Source organism: Trichoderma harzianum (assembly GCF_003025095.1).
Source record: "Trichoderma harzianum CBS 226.95 unplaced genomic scaffold M431scaffold_1, whole genome shotgun sequence".
NCBI classification, from domain to species: Eukaryota; Fungi; Ascomycota; class Sordariomycetes; order Hypocreales; family Hypocreaceae; genus Trichoderma; species Trichoderma harzianum.
The window spans coordinates 934206-947819 of record NW_020209249.1 but is presented as its reverse complement, the minus strand read 5'-3'; the positions used below and the strand labels follow the sequence as shown (position 1 = coordinate 947819).

The window sequence follows — 13614 nt, the reverse complement described above, 5'->3', positions numbered from 1 at the left end:
CTGGTGAGTGTAACGGCCATATCTGATATACCATCATGATTGGGTCGATTCCTGACGGCGACTCTCTTCACGTCAGAAAATAATAATGCGACTGCCACGGATGGAACTTACGTCCACAATTCGAATCATGAGTGAATGCTGGATCTCTCTATGGGAAGAAGAGTGCCCAATAGCAAACAAAGTCAGTCGAGCAAATGGTGGCGCAGACGATAGCAATAAGACAAGCGAGCAGTGGTTATTTTGACGTTGCATTTGGTGCTCAGTTCTCAATCCCATGTAACCTATATGCTTTTTGCAAATGAACCTTTCCTTTCCTTGAGGCACAAACTTGCCGGATATATACAAAATTGAGCAAGTCGACGTAAAACCCATCCTCGACGATGCCAGACAGAGACAACTCCCTCGGCATCTGTCTCGTAAATTAAGCACGCAGCAACATTCCCTTCCACTCTTTGCACCTGTTAAATGCCCTTGAGCTTTCTTCGCTCCTTCTTCGCTTTAACCGTCTCCGCCCAGGCATCCTCAAAGAGCGTCTTCTTCGGCTTGACCTCCCACTCTTGAATGTTGAGCCTCCTGACAACCTGGAACGAACCGGTGCCGACGCTCATTGTCTGTCCCATGATGATACACTCAGACACACCTTCGATGCGATCAGTCTTCATGCCAGCGGCAGCCTCAAACAAATGGTCCGGCGTCTTTTCGAACGAGGCCAGCTGGAGAACACTCTCTCGCATCTTGGAGAGACCGAAACGGGTAATGCCGAGGACCTCTCCCTTGAACGTCATGACATCGGCTAGCAGCTGGATGTGACGCGGGTCAATGTCCATACCAGCCATGACGCTGGAAATCTCATCGACAATAGTGGTTCGAGCGGCCTCAATGCCCAGCACGTCGCGAGCTTCCATGACGGAGTTGGAGCGTGACTTTGTGCCAATCACACCTTCTGTGGTCATGCATGCGCGCAATCCGTATCCCTCGACCAGCACGGTATGTTCGCTCTGCTCAGAGGTCTGGATAATGGCTCTCGTTGCTTCGTTGTAGCCCGAGATGGGAACCTTGGGAAGCATGCGGCGGAGGTGATTGACTCGTAAGAGAAAATCAGGGGCCTCCTCCGTCAAGGTAAGAGAGGCAAGACTGCGCTGTCGCTTCTTGGCCGCATCGGGATCCACCCAGCTGTTGAGGACGTAGATCTTGATATAGTTGGGGCCGACAGAAATGTCTGTTGGCTGGATCTTGAGCTTCTTGAACTTGAGAATGGCTTCTGCAATGTCTATGACACCAATGCCAAGGTGCATATTTTGCAGTGCCTCCATGTCAATGTATAAAACAATGGTGCCTCGGTCGCTGACCCATTCGTCTTCAATCGCTTTCAGAACATCAATGACATATGTCTTCTCGATTCGTCCCTTAACAATTTTTGCGGCCTCAATCTGCTTGTCGTTCAACAGGGGGCAGGTAATGACAGGCGTACTGATGTTCTTGGACGCGTTGATAATTTCCTTGATTCGGGGAACACCCTGAGTGATACTCATACCGGCGACACCTGCGAAATGGAAAGTCTTGAGCGTCATCTGTGTTCCGGGCTCACCAATCGACTGTGCTCCGACAGCACCCACAGCATGGCCGGGCTCGACGTGGGCCTTGTGATATCTCTCCAGGCACTCCTTGACGAACCTCTGCAGCGTCGTCATGGAGACTTTGGAGACTCGGTCAACGCGAGCCAGCTGAGCTTTGAGATCTGCTGATGCGTCTGCAACTACTTCGTCTTGGCTCGGGTTGGGATCCAACCCAACAAGTGCGCGGGCCTTGGACATTTTTTGGGCTCGATCGGAGACGTATGAATAGATTGTGTCAATGAAGCCTCGTGCGCTTTCGTGCTCGTCCAGAGCTTCGTCGGTAGGATCGGAATAGTCGAGCAGCGCGTTATCCACCAAGCGGCGTCTCTGGTAACGAAGCTTTTCCTTGTCCAACATGCTACTGCACACTTCAAGCACTTCGTGAGGAAGCAATGATCTCTCGTTGTTGTCCCAGGTAGTGCTCTCCGCGTGAGTCCATGTGCGATCAAACGCAACAGGCACTGCAGAACCCTCCATGTCGACAGGGTCGAGCTTATCGGCACCGAACTGGAATTGTACAATGGTTCCTGACGACGTCCTGACAGTGTTGTCATATTGCGTCGAAAGATCCTCTAGGGACTTCATCAGACGTCTTGACATGTATCCTGTTTCTGCCGTTTTGACTGCGGTATCAATAAGACCTTCTCGTCCGGAGATGGCGTGGAAAAAGAACTCTGTTGGGAACAGCCCGGAGTAGAAACTGTTGCGCACGAAACCCTTGGAGGCTGGCTGGCGAGCGTTCTTATGGAAATGAGGCAAACTACGGTCCTGGAAACCATCAGGAACACGCTGACCACCAATAATCTGCTGTCCGACACAGGCAACCATCTGGGCGACGTTGATGTGCAGACCCTTGGAACCAGAGTTGGCCATGATCAGCGGAGCATTGTTGCGACTCAGTGTATCTACACACTGTTGACCGGCTTGCTGTCGAACCTTACTGAGGATACCAGAAATGGAAATCTCCAGCGTCTGCTCCATGTCACATCCAGCAGCCTTCTCAAGCTTGCCCTGCTTGAAGGTCTCGATAAGCGCGTCACTCTTGTCGTAGGCGTCCTGCACAAGCCTGTCTCTAGATTTGGTCAACTGGGTTATGGGAAAGACATCACCAACGCCGAGCGAAAAGCCCTGATTTCCTAGCTGTCTTGCGCACAGCTTGGTCAACCTGTTCATGGCCATGACGGCATGATCGGGACCGAAATCTCGGAGGATAATGTAAAACACTGAATTCTTCTTTCCGGAACCGATGATGGACTTGTCCATACGACCACACATGACCTCAGAGTTTCGGATGACTAGCCAAGCGTCGTTTGGATCCATATCAGGACATTGCCCAGGTCTGGCCGAGTATTCTCTGCACCTTGCATCTAGGTTGACGAGAACGGGCGACTGCTTGTTCGGACGCATAAGCACGTTGAATATTTGCTTGCCTGTCCAGAGGGCTTCGGGCTTGATGATTGACGGTGGAGGAAGATCAATTTGAGTAGCGCCATCCATCATGTGAGTGCAGATGTAAGAGAAAGCCTTTCTGTTATAAAACCTGTCCTTGCTGCTGAGAAGATAGGACGCGGTAATGAAATCCTGGGTGGCTGCAATAATGGGCTCTCCGTTCTTGGGCGTAGCCAAATTGTTCTTGACACCCATGAGGGTAATTGCTTCTGCACGAGCCTCTTCGGACTGCGGAACGTGGAGGTTCATCTCATCACCATCGAAATCGGCGTTGTAAGGTCCGCACACACATTCGTTGAGACGAAAGGTTCTCCACGGTCTTATCTTTGCAAGATGGCTCATGATACTGAGCTTGTGCAGTGACGGCTGTCGGTTAAAGAGAACCACGTCTCCATCTTCGAGATGACGCTCGACGACATCGCCGATCCGAAGGTCTCGTGCAACAAGAGCCCTGTCACCAAACTGCAGGTCTTGCTTCCAGTTTCCGTTGTCTTTGATGACATGATTGGCTCCGGGCCAGACCTTTGGCCCGTTCAATATACATTGTCGTAGCTTCTCCAAGTTTTGGTTTTGAACTCGTTCGGGGAACGTCAAGTTCTTGGCCACAAGCTGAGGCACCGCTACTTGATTGATGCCCAAGTTGGGATCGGGTGAAATGACGGTTCGACCGGAAAAGTCAACTCGCTTTCCGGACAGGTTTCCTCTGAATCGTCCCTGCTTGCCCTTGAGACGCTGGCAGAAGCCCCTGATGCTTTTCCCGAAGCCCGGTTGGTTAAGGCCGGGGACATCGCTGTTGACATACATGGCAATCTGCAACTGAAGGTACTCCCACTGTTCCATGATGGTCTGCATTGGTTTTCCTTTGTTCAAGGCTGTCCGGATCAGTCCGCTTATATAGACAATCTCAGCAAGTTTTGCGGTAAGATCATCTTCTGTACTGGCCCCCTCTTGTGCGACTGATGGTCGGATACAGACCGGGGGAGCGGGAACGAACTGCCAGATGAACATCTCGGGGCGACCTTCTGAAGGATCAAGTCCAAGAAGCTCACAGTCCGTGGGAGTTATCATCTTGAAGTGGTTGAGAACCCAAAGAGGATTTAGATCCTCCATGGCCCTCACCAAATGCTTATCCAAATCGGGGTTCAGCTTCTTGGCCTCATCAAACGAGGCATCAAAGGCAAGTTTGCTTTCCGGAGGCATCTTCTTTTGAGACGTCGACTTCTTGTACGCGGAGAACTTGTCGTGCGTGAGCTTGAGGACTCCGACTTTTCGGATCTGGCCGTTGATTTCGCCGCAGTACGGACACTGCCTACATTTCCTGCACTGCTCGTTGATCTTTTTGCAAACCTGAGTTCGGCGGATGTTGTCTAGCCCCGGCCGGCGCAGGTCCTGTAGAAAAGACCGTCGCTCCTCTTCGGTGAGGAGAACCTTGGCGCAGGTTTTGCACACATTCTGGAGAATTGTCTGGATGAAGCGAAGGTAGCCGATGTGAAAAGCAGGGAGAGCCAGTCGGACGTGGCCAAAGTGACCGATACAAAACTTGAGGGGTTCTTGACAGGTGCCGCATTTGCCGGACTTGCTCGAGGTTCCCTGAGACAAGAGGGTTAGCAGAGTGTTGTGCGAGGTGTGACAATTGCCGCGGTTGCATATCAAGCAGCTTCTGAAGTTGCAGACTCACCATTCGCAGATCGAGAGCTCCATTGATGAGCGGAGATCGGTTGTTGTCGATATCGTAGAGCATGCGCTGGGAAACCTCCAGCACACCTTGATTGACAATGTCCTGGTTAGATCTAGCAAGTAGTTTCTGTTAGAAAGCAGAAACGCCAAAGAAGCTCCCTGCAGCAAACACTCACTGGATGCCAAACTTGATCCCCTTGAAGCGCTTGGGCAGGTTGTCCGCAAGCTGCTCCTTGGTGGAGCTTACAAACGCGGCGTGCGCCATGGTGTCGCTTCTTTGGATTGGAATTCGTCTTTTCCGAGCTTAGTTTTGGGTTGTCTATCATAAAGACATGATATTCGATTCGGTTTTCGAAGGCCCGGGTGGAGGCGACGCTGCGGCGGTCGGATTGGGATTGCTGGGATTGATAGTAGGAAGACGATGGACTGGAAATAAATTTTGAGATGTCAGTCATAGGTCGTCCCCCACCAAGCAATCGATAAGCTTGCAGCGTGCAGATATAGCGCCCCACCTCCTGTACTAGGCGTGCTTTAGCGGGTTTTGCAGATTTATAGGCCACAGCGATCGCCTAAACGATGATTGGACCTACCTAGTAGTGATGCAGATGATGGAACGGCAATGCTTCTATCTGGTAGGTGTAATCTCAAAATTACCATCCATTAGTTAAATACATGTATGTCCAAGCATTATCAGGTATCTAGCAGCAGAGATGGAGCTTCAAGAAGCTAGAACCTGTGAGTCATTCGCCAAGATTGCTGCGACTTCAGCTACGTTGAGGTCGGATGCTGTGAGATGCCGTCAGCCCTCGGAATGCGGGAGAACACAATCGACCGCGACATGAATAAGTGGAGCACACAAACCCCGAGATATGGGCACCCATCCCTCCTGTTGATCGCTACCTACCAAGGGACTGTAAGCGCATATTCTTTAGCATTGATGTGTGCTCAAAATCTCTCCAGTCTCTGTTCTTCTGTCCCCCGCATGACTCCCAAGACTCAGAAACCAGATCTGTGTCGGCTTTCGTACAAATTTGAAGACCGGTTATATTAAATAGTTCTTCCATTGCTCAATTATTTCCTATCCTATCAATTTCCCCGTATTGTGACACCATCGTAATCTCATGTATGGAACAGCCCGATGAGAAGTCGAATATAAAAACATTGACCAGGTGAATGGTTCCCTTGACGCGGCAAATCAACTTTCTTTCTCATTCATTGAGTTGAAGTGAATGAGAATGAGAAACAGCCTCTCTAATGACAAATAAAGCGACTCAGCAGCCACCACGTGGGGGGCACCACGGGTTACTCGTGTCTCCCTTCGCTCTACTCAGTGGTTTGGTATATGCCACTTTGTGAAGAAATTCAGGGACTTTCACATAGCGATTCAGAATCTTGTCTCATGTAATCCATTATCTTATGGTGACTCAAAACAATGTGTCACGGGCCGCATTCTCAAGGCGCATATTGTTCCGAGGACTGAAAGTGGCCTGGGCGATGTCTCAATCCTCGGCGACTGCAGCTTTCATTCAGCCTCATTCACTTTTCTGCGACCTCCATTAACTATTAACCTAATTGCCACTAGGTGACCATTTCTGCATCTGGTCAGAGATAAAACACTCCAGCTGTTACTCAAAATTACGCGACGAATATGCCGGTCCGTGACGTGCATATTGAGACAGCAGAAATGCTACCTTACCTAGCTGTTTTTGGGGGTCAATATTCTGTGAGGTAGCACATTAACTTTCCAGTTTACTATAAATCCATCAGCTTCAACATCCAGCTATCTTTTCCGACTGATGTTGCTATTCTTCCAAGTTGCGTGAATGATGCTGTTGAACGAGGATGTTGACGTATCAAGGCACCCGTGCGCTACAATCATCAGAAACACGCTTGACAGCAGAATATTCTTGATAATACAGTGTTTGACAAATCTTTTGATGTAGGATACAGCGTTTGATGGCTGCCCAAGTGGCGTAAGTACGAGCCGTGTCTCAGCCTTTCCTCAGCCAAAGATAAGACGGATGTCACCACAAGCGGCTCGGAAAATGTCATGTCGGAAAGCAAAATGTGTTGACTAAAGCCGTTCTATGTTTTATACAGCAAATTGATGATCTGACAATGGTGTATAATGATTTACTATATATTGGTACCATGACAAGCTGAAGTAATTTCGTTTGCCATTGTAAGAGGTGGGATATGATGAGATGGGGGCCAGAGTACATGTAGTCAGTGGCATAGCTTAATAGATAAATACTGAGTTTTACCAGAGGCTTCGACAATATTAGAAAAACTCTCACGGCAATATGAGAGGAATCGCAGAAATGTGATTGTCAATGAGAAATCTGAATCAAAAGCTGGCCCCGTGATAGATGGTCGTAGCCCCTGTGGATTATCACCCGAGTCATCTCAGCACATCACTTCTCGATGCCTATCATGACAAAAATGAAGAGACCCGATTGGTAGAACAGAGCCACGGCTTGCGGTGCAAGGAGGCAGTCACCTTGACAGATCATGTCAATGTGATTCGGGAACACTGAAGTGAAGTTGGTCGGCAAAGATTTCTCCAGGAAAGGGGGACATGAGATGGCGCACGAACACAGGGTCCGACAAAGACATTTGTCATGGAAAATTATAAAAGACAAAGAAAATCCCTTCATAAACTGGGCGAACAACAACGGCAGCCAAACTCTTAGCATCGACATATCTCATACTTTGCAGATCCGTAGCTCCAAGAGTATGTTCCCTGCTTCATCAACCACTTCCATTATCAAGAAGACTAAATAGCTAACCTTCATTAGAACCGCCTATCCATCGCCATGATCTTCAGCAAGAGCCTTATCTCTATGGCTGTCGCCGTGCTTCAGCTGGCTTCACTCTCCAACGCCGGTATCGCCAACAGAGTCAATTCCGGCGCAGCTGTAGTCACCTATTCGCACGATGGCAGAACTTGCTGCACTGATGGCGAGCGTGGTGCTAACTTCAGCGAAGGCAAATGCGAGTACAACTCTCAAACTTTGACCCCAAATATTCCTGACGACACCTTTGTGACCAAGTGCTGCTGGAATAACACGGCCAACGATTTTCATGTTCATTTTGTCGACGACCATGAAGTGCGCCAAGTATCACCTATAGACATCACAGGAAATGCAACTGTGCCAATCGAGGTTTGCAATCTCGGCCTCAAGTGGAATATAATAGAGTACATCCTCACAGATGACTACCTCGACATCAATGTCAACTTGGCCATCGATTGCGGACCGTTCAACCTGTCGGATAGAGAATGGATTCGTATTCACTTTGACAGCTCTTATCGGGATTCTGGCGAGTTTGCATATGAAATCAGTGCGGTTGGCCCAACCATCTATGCAACAATCACTTCCAAGATTCACCGGAGCGATTTCTCAGTCGACTTCCATGGGCAGCTCACTGGAACGGGAATCCTCAGCCAGCTAGACCAGTCATTTGATAAGAATCTTAGGGCTGATGAGGTGGCAGCCATCCTCTCTAAGGCAGATATTTGTTAGTGATGGATATGAAGAATGGGGTTCCGTATGGGAAACGGTATTGCAGGTGTCTCCTCAACTCTGCCTCTCAAATGATGTACTTACTATCTGATCCGAGGTTGATACTTGAGCGAAATTATATGGATCTCCTCATAATGCAATTGATCGACGGCAGATCATTTTGAACACTTTGTTAAAATGTAGTTGGAGTGAGCTCAATTAGAACAGCATACTGAAAATTGAAAATTCTGATGTGTAGCAATTCAGGCGAAACAATGCTGTAAGCTGACTCAAGAGCGAAGAAAGCTGCTTTTCACTTGTTTGACACTACTCGTGTAACGATCATTTCCGTTATAGCCCGCGGAATGGATAAAATCCTTGTATAAAGAGGGGATATGCCACGGTATTGAGATCGCTGCTGAGCCTATCTATCGGAGGTGGACGGTGGTGTCTATAATCGTCAGGCGTCTCATGGTTATTTCTTTCACAGGAGAATAAAACATTACGTCTTTCCCGTTTCTGAATCACTTGTAAATCGGTTCACTGATGAAGATGTCGAATGTCATTTGGTAGTAGATTTTTCGGATCATGAAAGCATTCTTGCACGTAGTATTTATTGTTCCCCTGGCTCCCAAAACGCCGGATGCCCCTCCCAGACGAGTCTTTGACGATATGCCCCGAATTAAAAAGCATAAAAAGAATATCCCCCTGACACAACGGTACACAACCTGATCTCGATGGTTGATGGCGTCAATATCATCATGTCTGGCTTGTTATACAGGTAGAAAAGGCACACAATTTTTAGAACGCCCTCTAGGCAGCCCTTTTCTTGCTCTTTTGCGTCATCTTTCTGAAAGCCTCCATACCTCCAGCACCAAGAGGTCGGTGATCGGTGTTCCTAGTTCCGTCAAAGGTGCTCTTGGGGGCAATGGTGTAGCTGGCAGGGAGATTAACCATGCGAGCCCGGTTACCACCACCCACAGGAGCGAGCATCCGCTCGCGTTCGGCATCACGAGCGGACTGGGCAGGTCGCTGAGACAGGGTAAACTGAGAGCCTTGCTTGCGGCGTTGAGCCAACTTGGCAGCCCTGTAGCATGGTGTTAGCAAATGCGTGATAGACATGAAAGGACAACAGATATACGTACTCGTAATCGAACTCGCGAGTCTCAATGTGGCGCTTCTTGTAGTCATCGGTTCGCTTAAGAATTGGACGGCTCCATTCTCCCAGTAGCCTCTCGGCCATTCGCTTGATGCTAGGCTCTGGCTTCTTGCTCCTTGTATAGAACAAGACGACCTTGCCGATTCCACTGCTCAAAAGGGCCTCCTTTTCTATGTTGAGACGCGTCAGAGCCGTGAAAATATCCCGCTGAATGTTGTAGGCGGGCAGCGAGCCGTCGTTGAGCGGTTCCAGAAAGAACTTGACATGCTGCAAGAAGTTTGTGTCTGGGTCGAGCACGGCATGCTGTACGTTGTTGCGATTCAAAAGGCCAGCAACTTCGGGGAGTAGCTTGAGCTTGTGAAGGGCAGGCTGTCCAGCTTCACGCGCCTGGTTATCCGCCTGACATGCACGCTCCATCTGGACCTTGAGCGCAGCCAGCTGTTCGTCAATCTCATCTTCGAGGTCCTAGTCATCCGCGGTCAATTTCTAAATCCCTACGAGAATCCTCATGGAAGAGAACTTACAATCTCGTCCTTTCTCCGGCGCTTCGGGGCAGCTCCACGACTCTTCATGGCCGCATCCAGAGCTCTGTCGATTTCGCGATTCTGTCGCTGTTCCGGCGTGAGGTTTTCATCGTTCTCCTCGGGCTGGGGGGACGTCGGCTTGACTCTTGGGCGCCTCTCGGTTTCCGCTCGCTTCCTTCGCGGCTTCTTCTCTGCTTCGCCGCTGGAGCCATCGTTCATGGACGCATCATCATCTCGTTCCCTGCGCTTCTCGCGGCGAGTCTCTCTCGGCTTCTTGGAGGTCTTTTCGCCTTCGGCACGCTTGCGTTTGGTGGCCTTGAGAGTACGGGCTATGTCCTCGTCAATCTCCACCGGCCGATCCTCAATGTTTGCCGTCTCGGGATCGTAATCTTCGAACTGATTCTCGTCGATTTCCGACAGGAGATCCGAGTCGCGGTCAGAGTCGGCATCGGCGACCTCATCCTGGAATTCCTGCTCCTGGCCATCATCGACTGGCTCGTTGGCCGGCGAATCGAGGTCAGACATTGTTCGAAGCTCAGCTCGTGCTGATCGGGACGGCAGGTGAGAGAAGACTGAGGTAAATAAAACGTCTAATCTCGCGGGAATGGATCCAAGATTCGAATGGAATTCTCGTTGCCAGCAATGAGTTGAACCTGAGCAGAAAGTGAGACAGTCTTGAGCTGGGAAAAAAGGTTCATTCCATCTGGTTGCCTTTGAGATGCAGCGCGTTGCTGACATAATCATTCTTGGTGCGGAACTAATGCGGTGCAGCCTCAGGCACCAAGCTAATTTTTTGTTTACTCTGGCCCGGGCTAATTGGTTGCCACTGACGATTGGCACATGTCCGGCATTCAAGGTCGCTAATAAACAACCCATGCAAATCGACGCTTACATATTGAGTGCAGCATATCCCGGAACCTTCATCATGCATTGCACAAGCTGTTACTTTTGCACCTCGCTCGTTTAGAATCGCATCACATCGCTTTACATCGCATCGCAGCGCATCACCACCATTTTTTCTCAGCGTCTCCATGGAGCGTCGAACTTTTGAAGCTCCCATGGAGTGGGAGTACCAGAACTCTGGGCCTGTCGATCTAACCAGTCCGTTTGCCCAGGTGGCCAGGAAGAGATCAGATAACTGTAAGTGCTCGCGCCAGGAGAATCTGGATCTGCGAATTGGTTGAATCTACAGAAGCTGACCGTGATACAACACGCAGTGTTTGGTGGCTCGACTCTCAAGCCATCCACAACGCCCCCGACAGCTTCGTATTCCGTCTTTGGAACACCTTCATCAAAGCCGCCCACGCGATCATTCTTCACTCCCCAGCTCGCCCCCCAGGTTGTGGCACCGCCATTTCGCAACCCTGCATTCACAACACCAAGGAAACTCGAACAGTCTGATACCTCCTTCACCGACGCCGAGACCTCGTTCACGGATGCCTCTTTCGTCTCGTGCGCCGACGACAGCCCAGCGCAAACCGATGTTTCCATCTTACCCAACGACACCCCCGAGTCGGATCGCATGAGTGACGCAACGATAAGCAACACGACTCCGACCAAGATTGACAAGAACACTCGCTACAACAGGAGCTCCCCTCGGAGGCATGCGACAGGCAAAGGAGAGCTTCGACCTCTCAGCAGGGATAAGGAGCTGCAGGTGCTTAGGAAGCGGAAGCGGCACAATCTGGACAAGGACGTTAGCAGCGTGATCAGGCATTTGCCCCGAGACTGGGAGGGCGATGTGTCAGATTCGGAGACGAGCATGACAGACTATCGAGTCACATCGCCAAGCAAAGTGTTATCACGACCCGGATCCTCATCGCAGCAGACGCACCAGATGGCCCCGACTCTTCCGCCTCGTGAAGGCTGGTTTTTGTCCGCCCTGGGCACAATGGATCGATACCCAGGCGCTCCGGACCACATATACAGGTGGCTACAGCTCGGCCTCAACTGCTTCATTATGGGCATCATCATGTACTTTGGGTGGAGCGTTGTGGACGCAGTGCGATCAGACGTTCGAAATGCCAACGAGATGGCCCGGATGGAGATTATGGCTCGCATCACAGAATGCCAAAACCACTACACCAGCAATCAGTGCGCCAAGAGGAGGGACCTGCCAGCACTGCGTGTCTTGTGTGACGACTGGTATGACTGCATGTCTCAAGACTCCGACGCCATTATGCGTGTCAGAGTCACGATCAAGCAGATTGCAGAGGTTATCAACGAATTTGCTGACGCAATGAATCTCAAGGCATGGGTAAGCATATCTCAGCCCAACTCGATGAATCCCAGCCCAGTCACTAACAGGTACTTCCCTAGATCATGTTTGCCATAATTGCCGTCTTCGTCATCTTTTCCAACGTCATGCTTGGATGGGGACGATCCAAGGCACAAGTGGCACCAGCGCATCCGCCAGCCTTCTCTCATGTTCCCATAATGGGCCCAGACTCGACGCCAGCACACTTTAGAACGCGGTTCGAGACTCCCAGATCACAGCGGTATGCCTTTATCGAGAACGATAGAGTCGATAGTGACATGTCACTCGGGAAAATGAGCCTGGGCTCAGGCTTCTCATACGGCACCGTAGGACGACGCAGCCCAGGCAAGGGAGAACGGACAGCAAGCCCCAGCAAGTACCACCGAAGTCCTGACAGGGGTGTTGATAGATTAGGGGGCTCTCTTCGCTGGTAGTAGTGAGATTAGGACGGCAAACGGTGGACTTTGCTTGCTTTGCAATTTGAAGGTGTACACTAAGGAAAAGGGCTTGCATATTTTTACATGTGTGGCGTTGGCGGCAAGGCTTTGGCAAGGATAGGGTCTGAGTAACTGGGATTAGGATCGGGCATCAAGTTTTTATGGCAAAAGGCAGGCTGAGCAAAAAAGTGTTATTCAGTATTTATGAAAACCGGAATTCAGAGCAACTCGCGTCTAGTATTTGGTGTGTGGTGTCATGATTTGGTGCATCTTCAGTGTAATACTATATTGATACCGTATCTGGGTATCACAAGGCTGCGTATTAATGATTTGATGTTAAAGGACTGGGCTACACTTATCCAAACCGAAGATGGAGTGAATTGGAACTAACGATGGATTGAATGGCACTTGATCAATTACGACGAAAGTAGAGTGCCTGTTGCTAAGGTTAGCAGATAACAAGATCGGAATTGATGTGTCAATGGCTTTTGACTACATGTGCCTATCAAAGTGGACTGATATTCTCAAGTTCAAGGTTCAAGTGCTGAATGCTGTACCTGTACCTGTACAAACTGTTCATGTTGGATCATTCATTCAATGCTCCAGGTCCCTTACGGAACACCGCCGCTACCCGACTGTACGGGAGGCGCTACAGCTGTTGTACGCTTGTGCGACGCTGAGCTAGGTGTAACCACAGGTACCATTTAGTAGCGCTCAAGTCTCGAATGACCTCATGGCGCATCATTCCCCGCGAGCAGCAACAAGAAAGTCCTGATTGAGAGCACCCTTGAGGTACATGGACGCCTCAATAATATTTGATCAGTGCCAAGGAAAAGGCTGCATTGCAAAAGACACAGCGAATGAGAGATGCAGAATTCACACGACACGTCAATGAGAGAACAACGCTTGTGTTCTCGCCTTGCATTCGTAGGACTTGCTTTTTGATTCCCTTGATTTTATTTGGCCCTGCAATAATACCCTGCCCCGGCTGA

General features: G+C 49.9%; 4 protein-coding genes across 4 annotated transcripts; 2 read left to right on the top strand and 2 right to left on the bottom strand.

The window, feature by feature from the left end:
• Window positions 1–461: 461 nt before the first annotated feature.
• On the bottom strand, window positions 462–5007 carry M431DRAFT_323 (hypothetical protein; the record flags this gene model as incomplete). The annotated part of the gene is made up of 3 exons (XM_024914316.1): window positions 462–4655; window positions 4744–4855; window positions 4919–5007. 3 exons carry the CDS (start codon window positions 5005–5007, stop codon window positions 462–464), a joined length of 4395 nt encoding a protein of 1464 aa, XP_024779907.1.
• Window positions 5008–7176: 2169 nt separating this feature from the next.
• On the top strand, window positions 7177–8662 carry M431DRAFT_174609 (hypothetical protein). The gene has a single exon (XM_024913063.1). The coding sequence runs from the start codon at window positions 7559–7561 to the stop codon at window positions 8264–8266; it is 708 nt and encodes a 235-aa protein (XP_024779906.1). The 5' UTR covers window positions 7177–7558; the 3' UTR covers window positions 8267–8662.
• A 396-nt stretch (window positions 8663–9058) lies between these two features.
• Window positions 9059–10453, bottom strand: M431DRAFT_73774 (hypothetical protein; the record flags this gene model as incomplete). The annotated part of the gene is made up of 3 exons (XM_024922158.1): window positions 9059–9332; window positions 9391–9869; window positions 9929–10453. The coding sequence occupies 3 exons, from the start codon at window positions 10451–10453 to the stop codon at window positions 9059–9061; spliced, it is 1278 nt and encodes a 425-aa protein (XP_024779905.1).
• A 1072-nt stretch (window positions 10454–11525) lies between these two features.
• Window positions 11526–12857, top strand: M431DRAFT_502329 (hypothetical protein). The gene is made up of 3 exons (XM_024918143.1): window positions 11526–11612; window positions 11763–12185; window positions 12248–12857. Exons 2-3 carry the CDS (start codon window positions 11766–11768, stop codon window positions 12617–12619), a joined length of 792 nt encoding a protein of 263 aa, XP_024779904.1. The 5' UTR covers window positions 11526–11612; window positions 11763–11765; the 3' UTR covers window positions 12620–12857.
• The last annotated feature ends 757 nt before the right edge of the window (window positions 12858–13614 follow it).

What these genes read in the sequence shown, in the direction of transcription:
- M431DRAFT_174609 (XM_024913063.1), top strand. Translation starts at nt 7,559, where the DNA reads ATGATCTTCAGCAAGAGCCTTATCTCTATGGCTGTCGCCGTGCTTCAG.
- M431DRAFT_502329 (XM_024918143.1), top strand. Translation starts at nt 11,766, where the DNA reads ATGGCCCCGACTCTTCCGCCTCGTGAAGGCTGGTTTTTGTCCGCCCTG. An exon ending in CAATGAATCTCAAGGCATGG is followed by an intron (nt 12,186 to 12,247) that starts GTAAGCATATCT and finishes GTACTTCCCTAG; the next exon opens with ATCATGTTTGCCATAATTGC.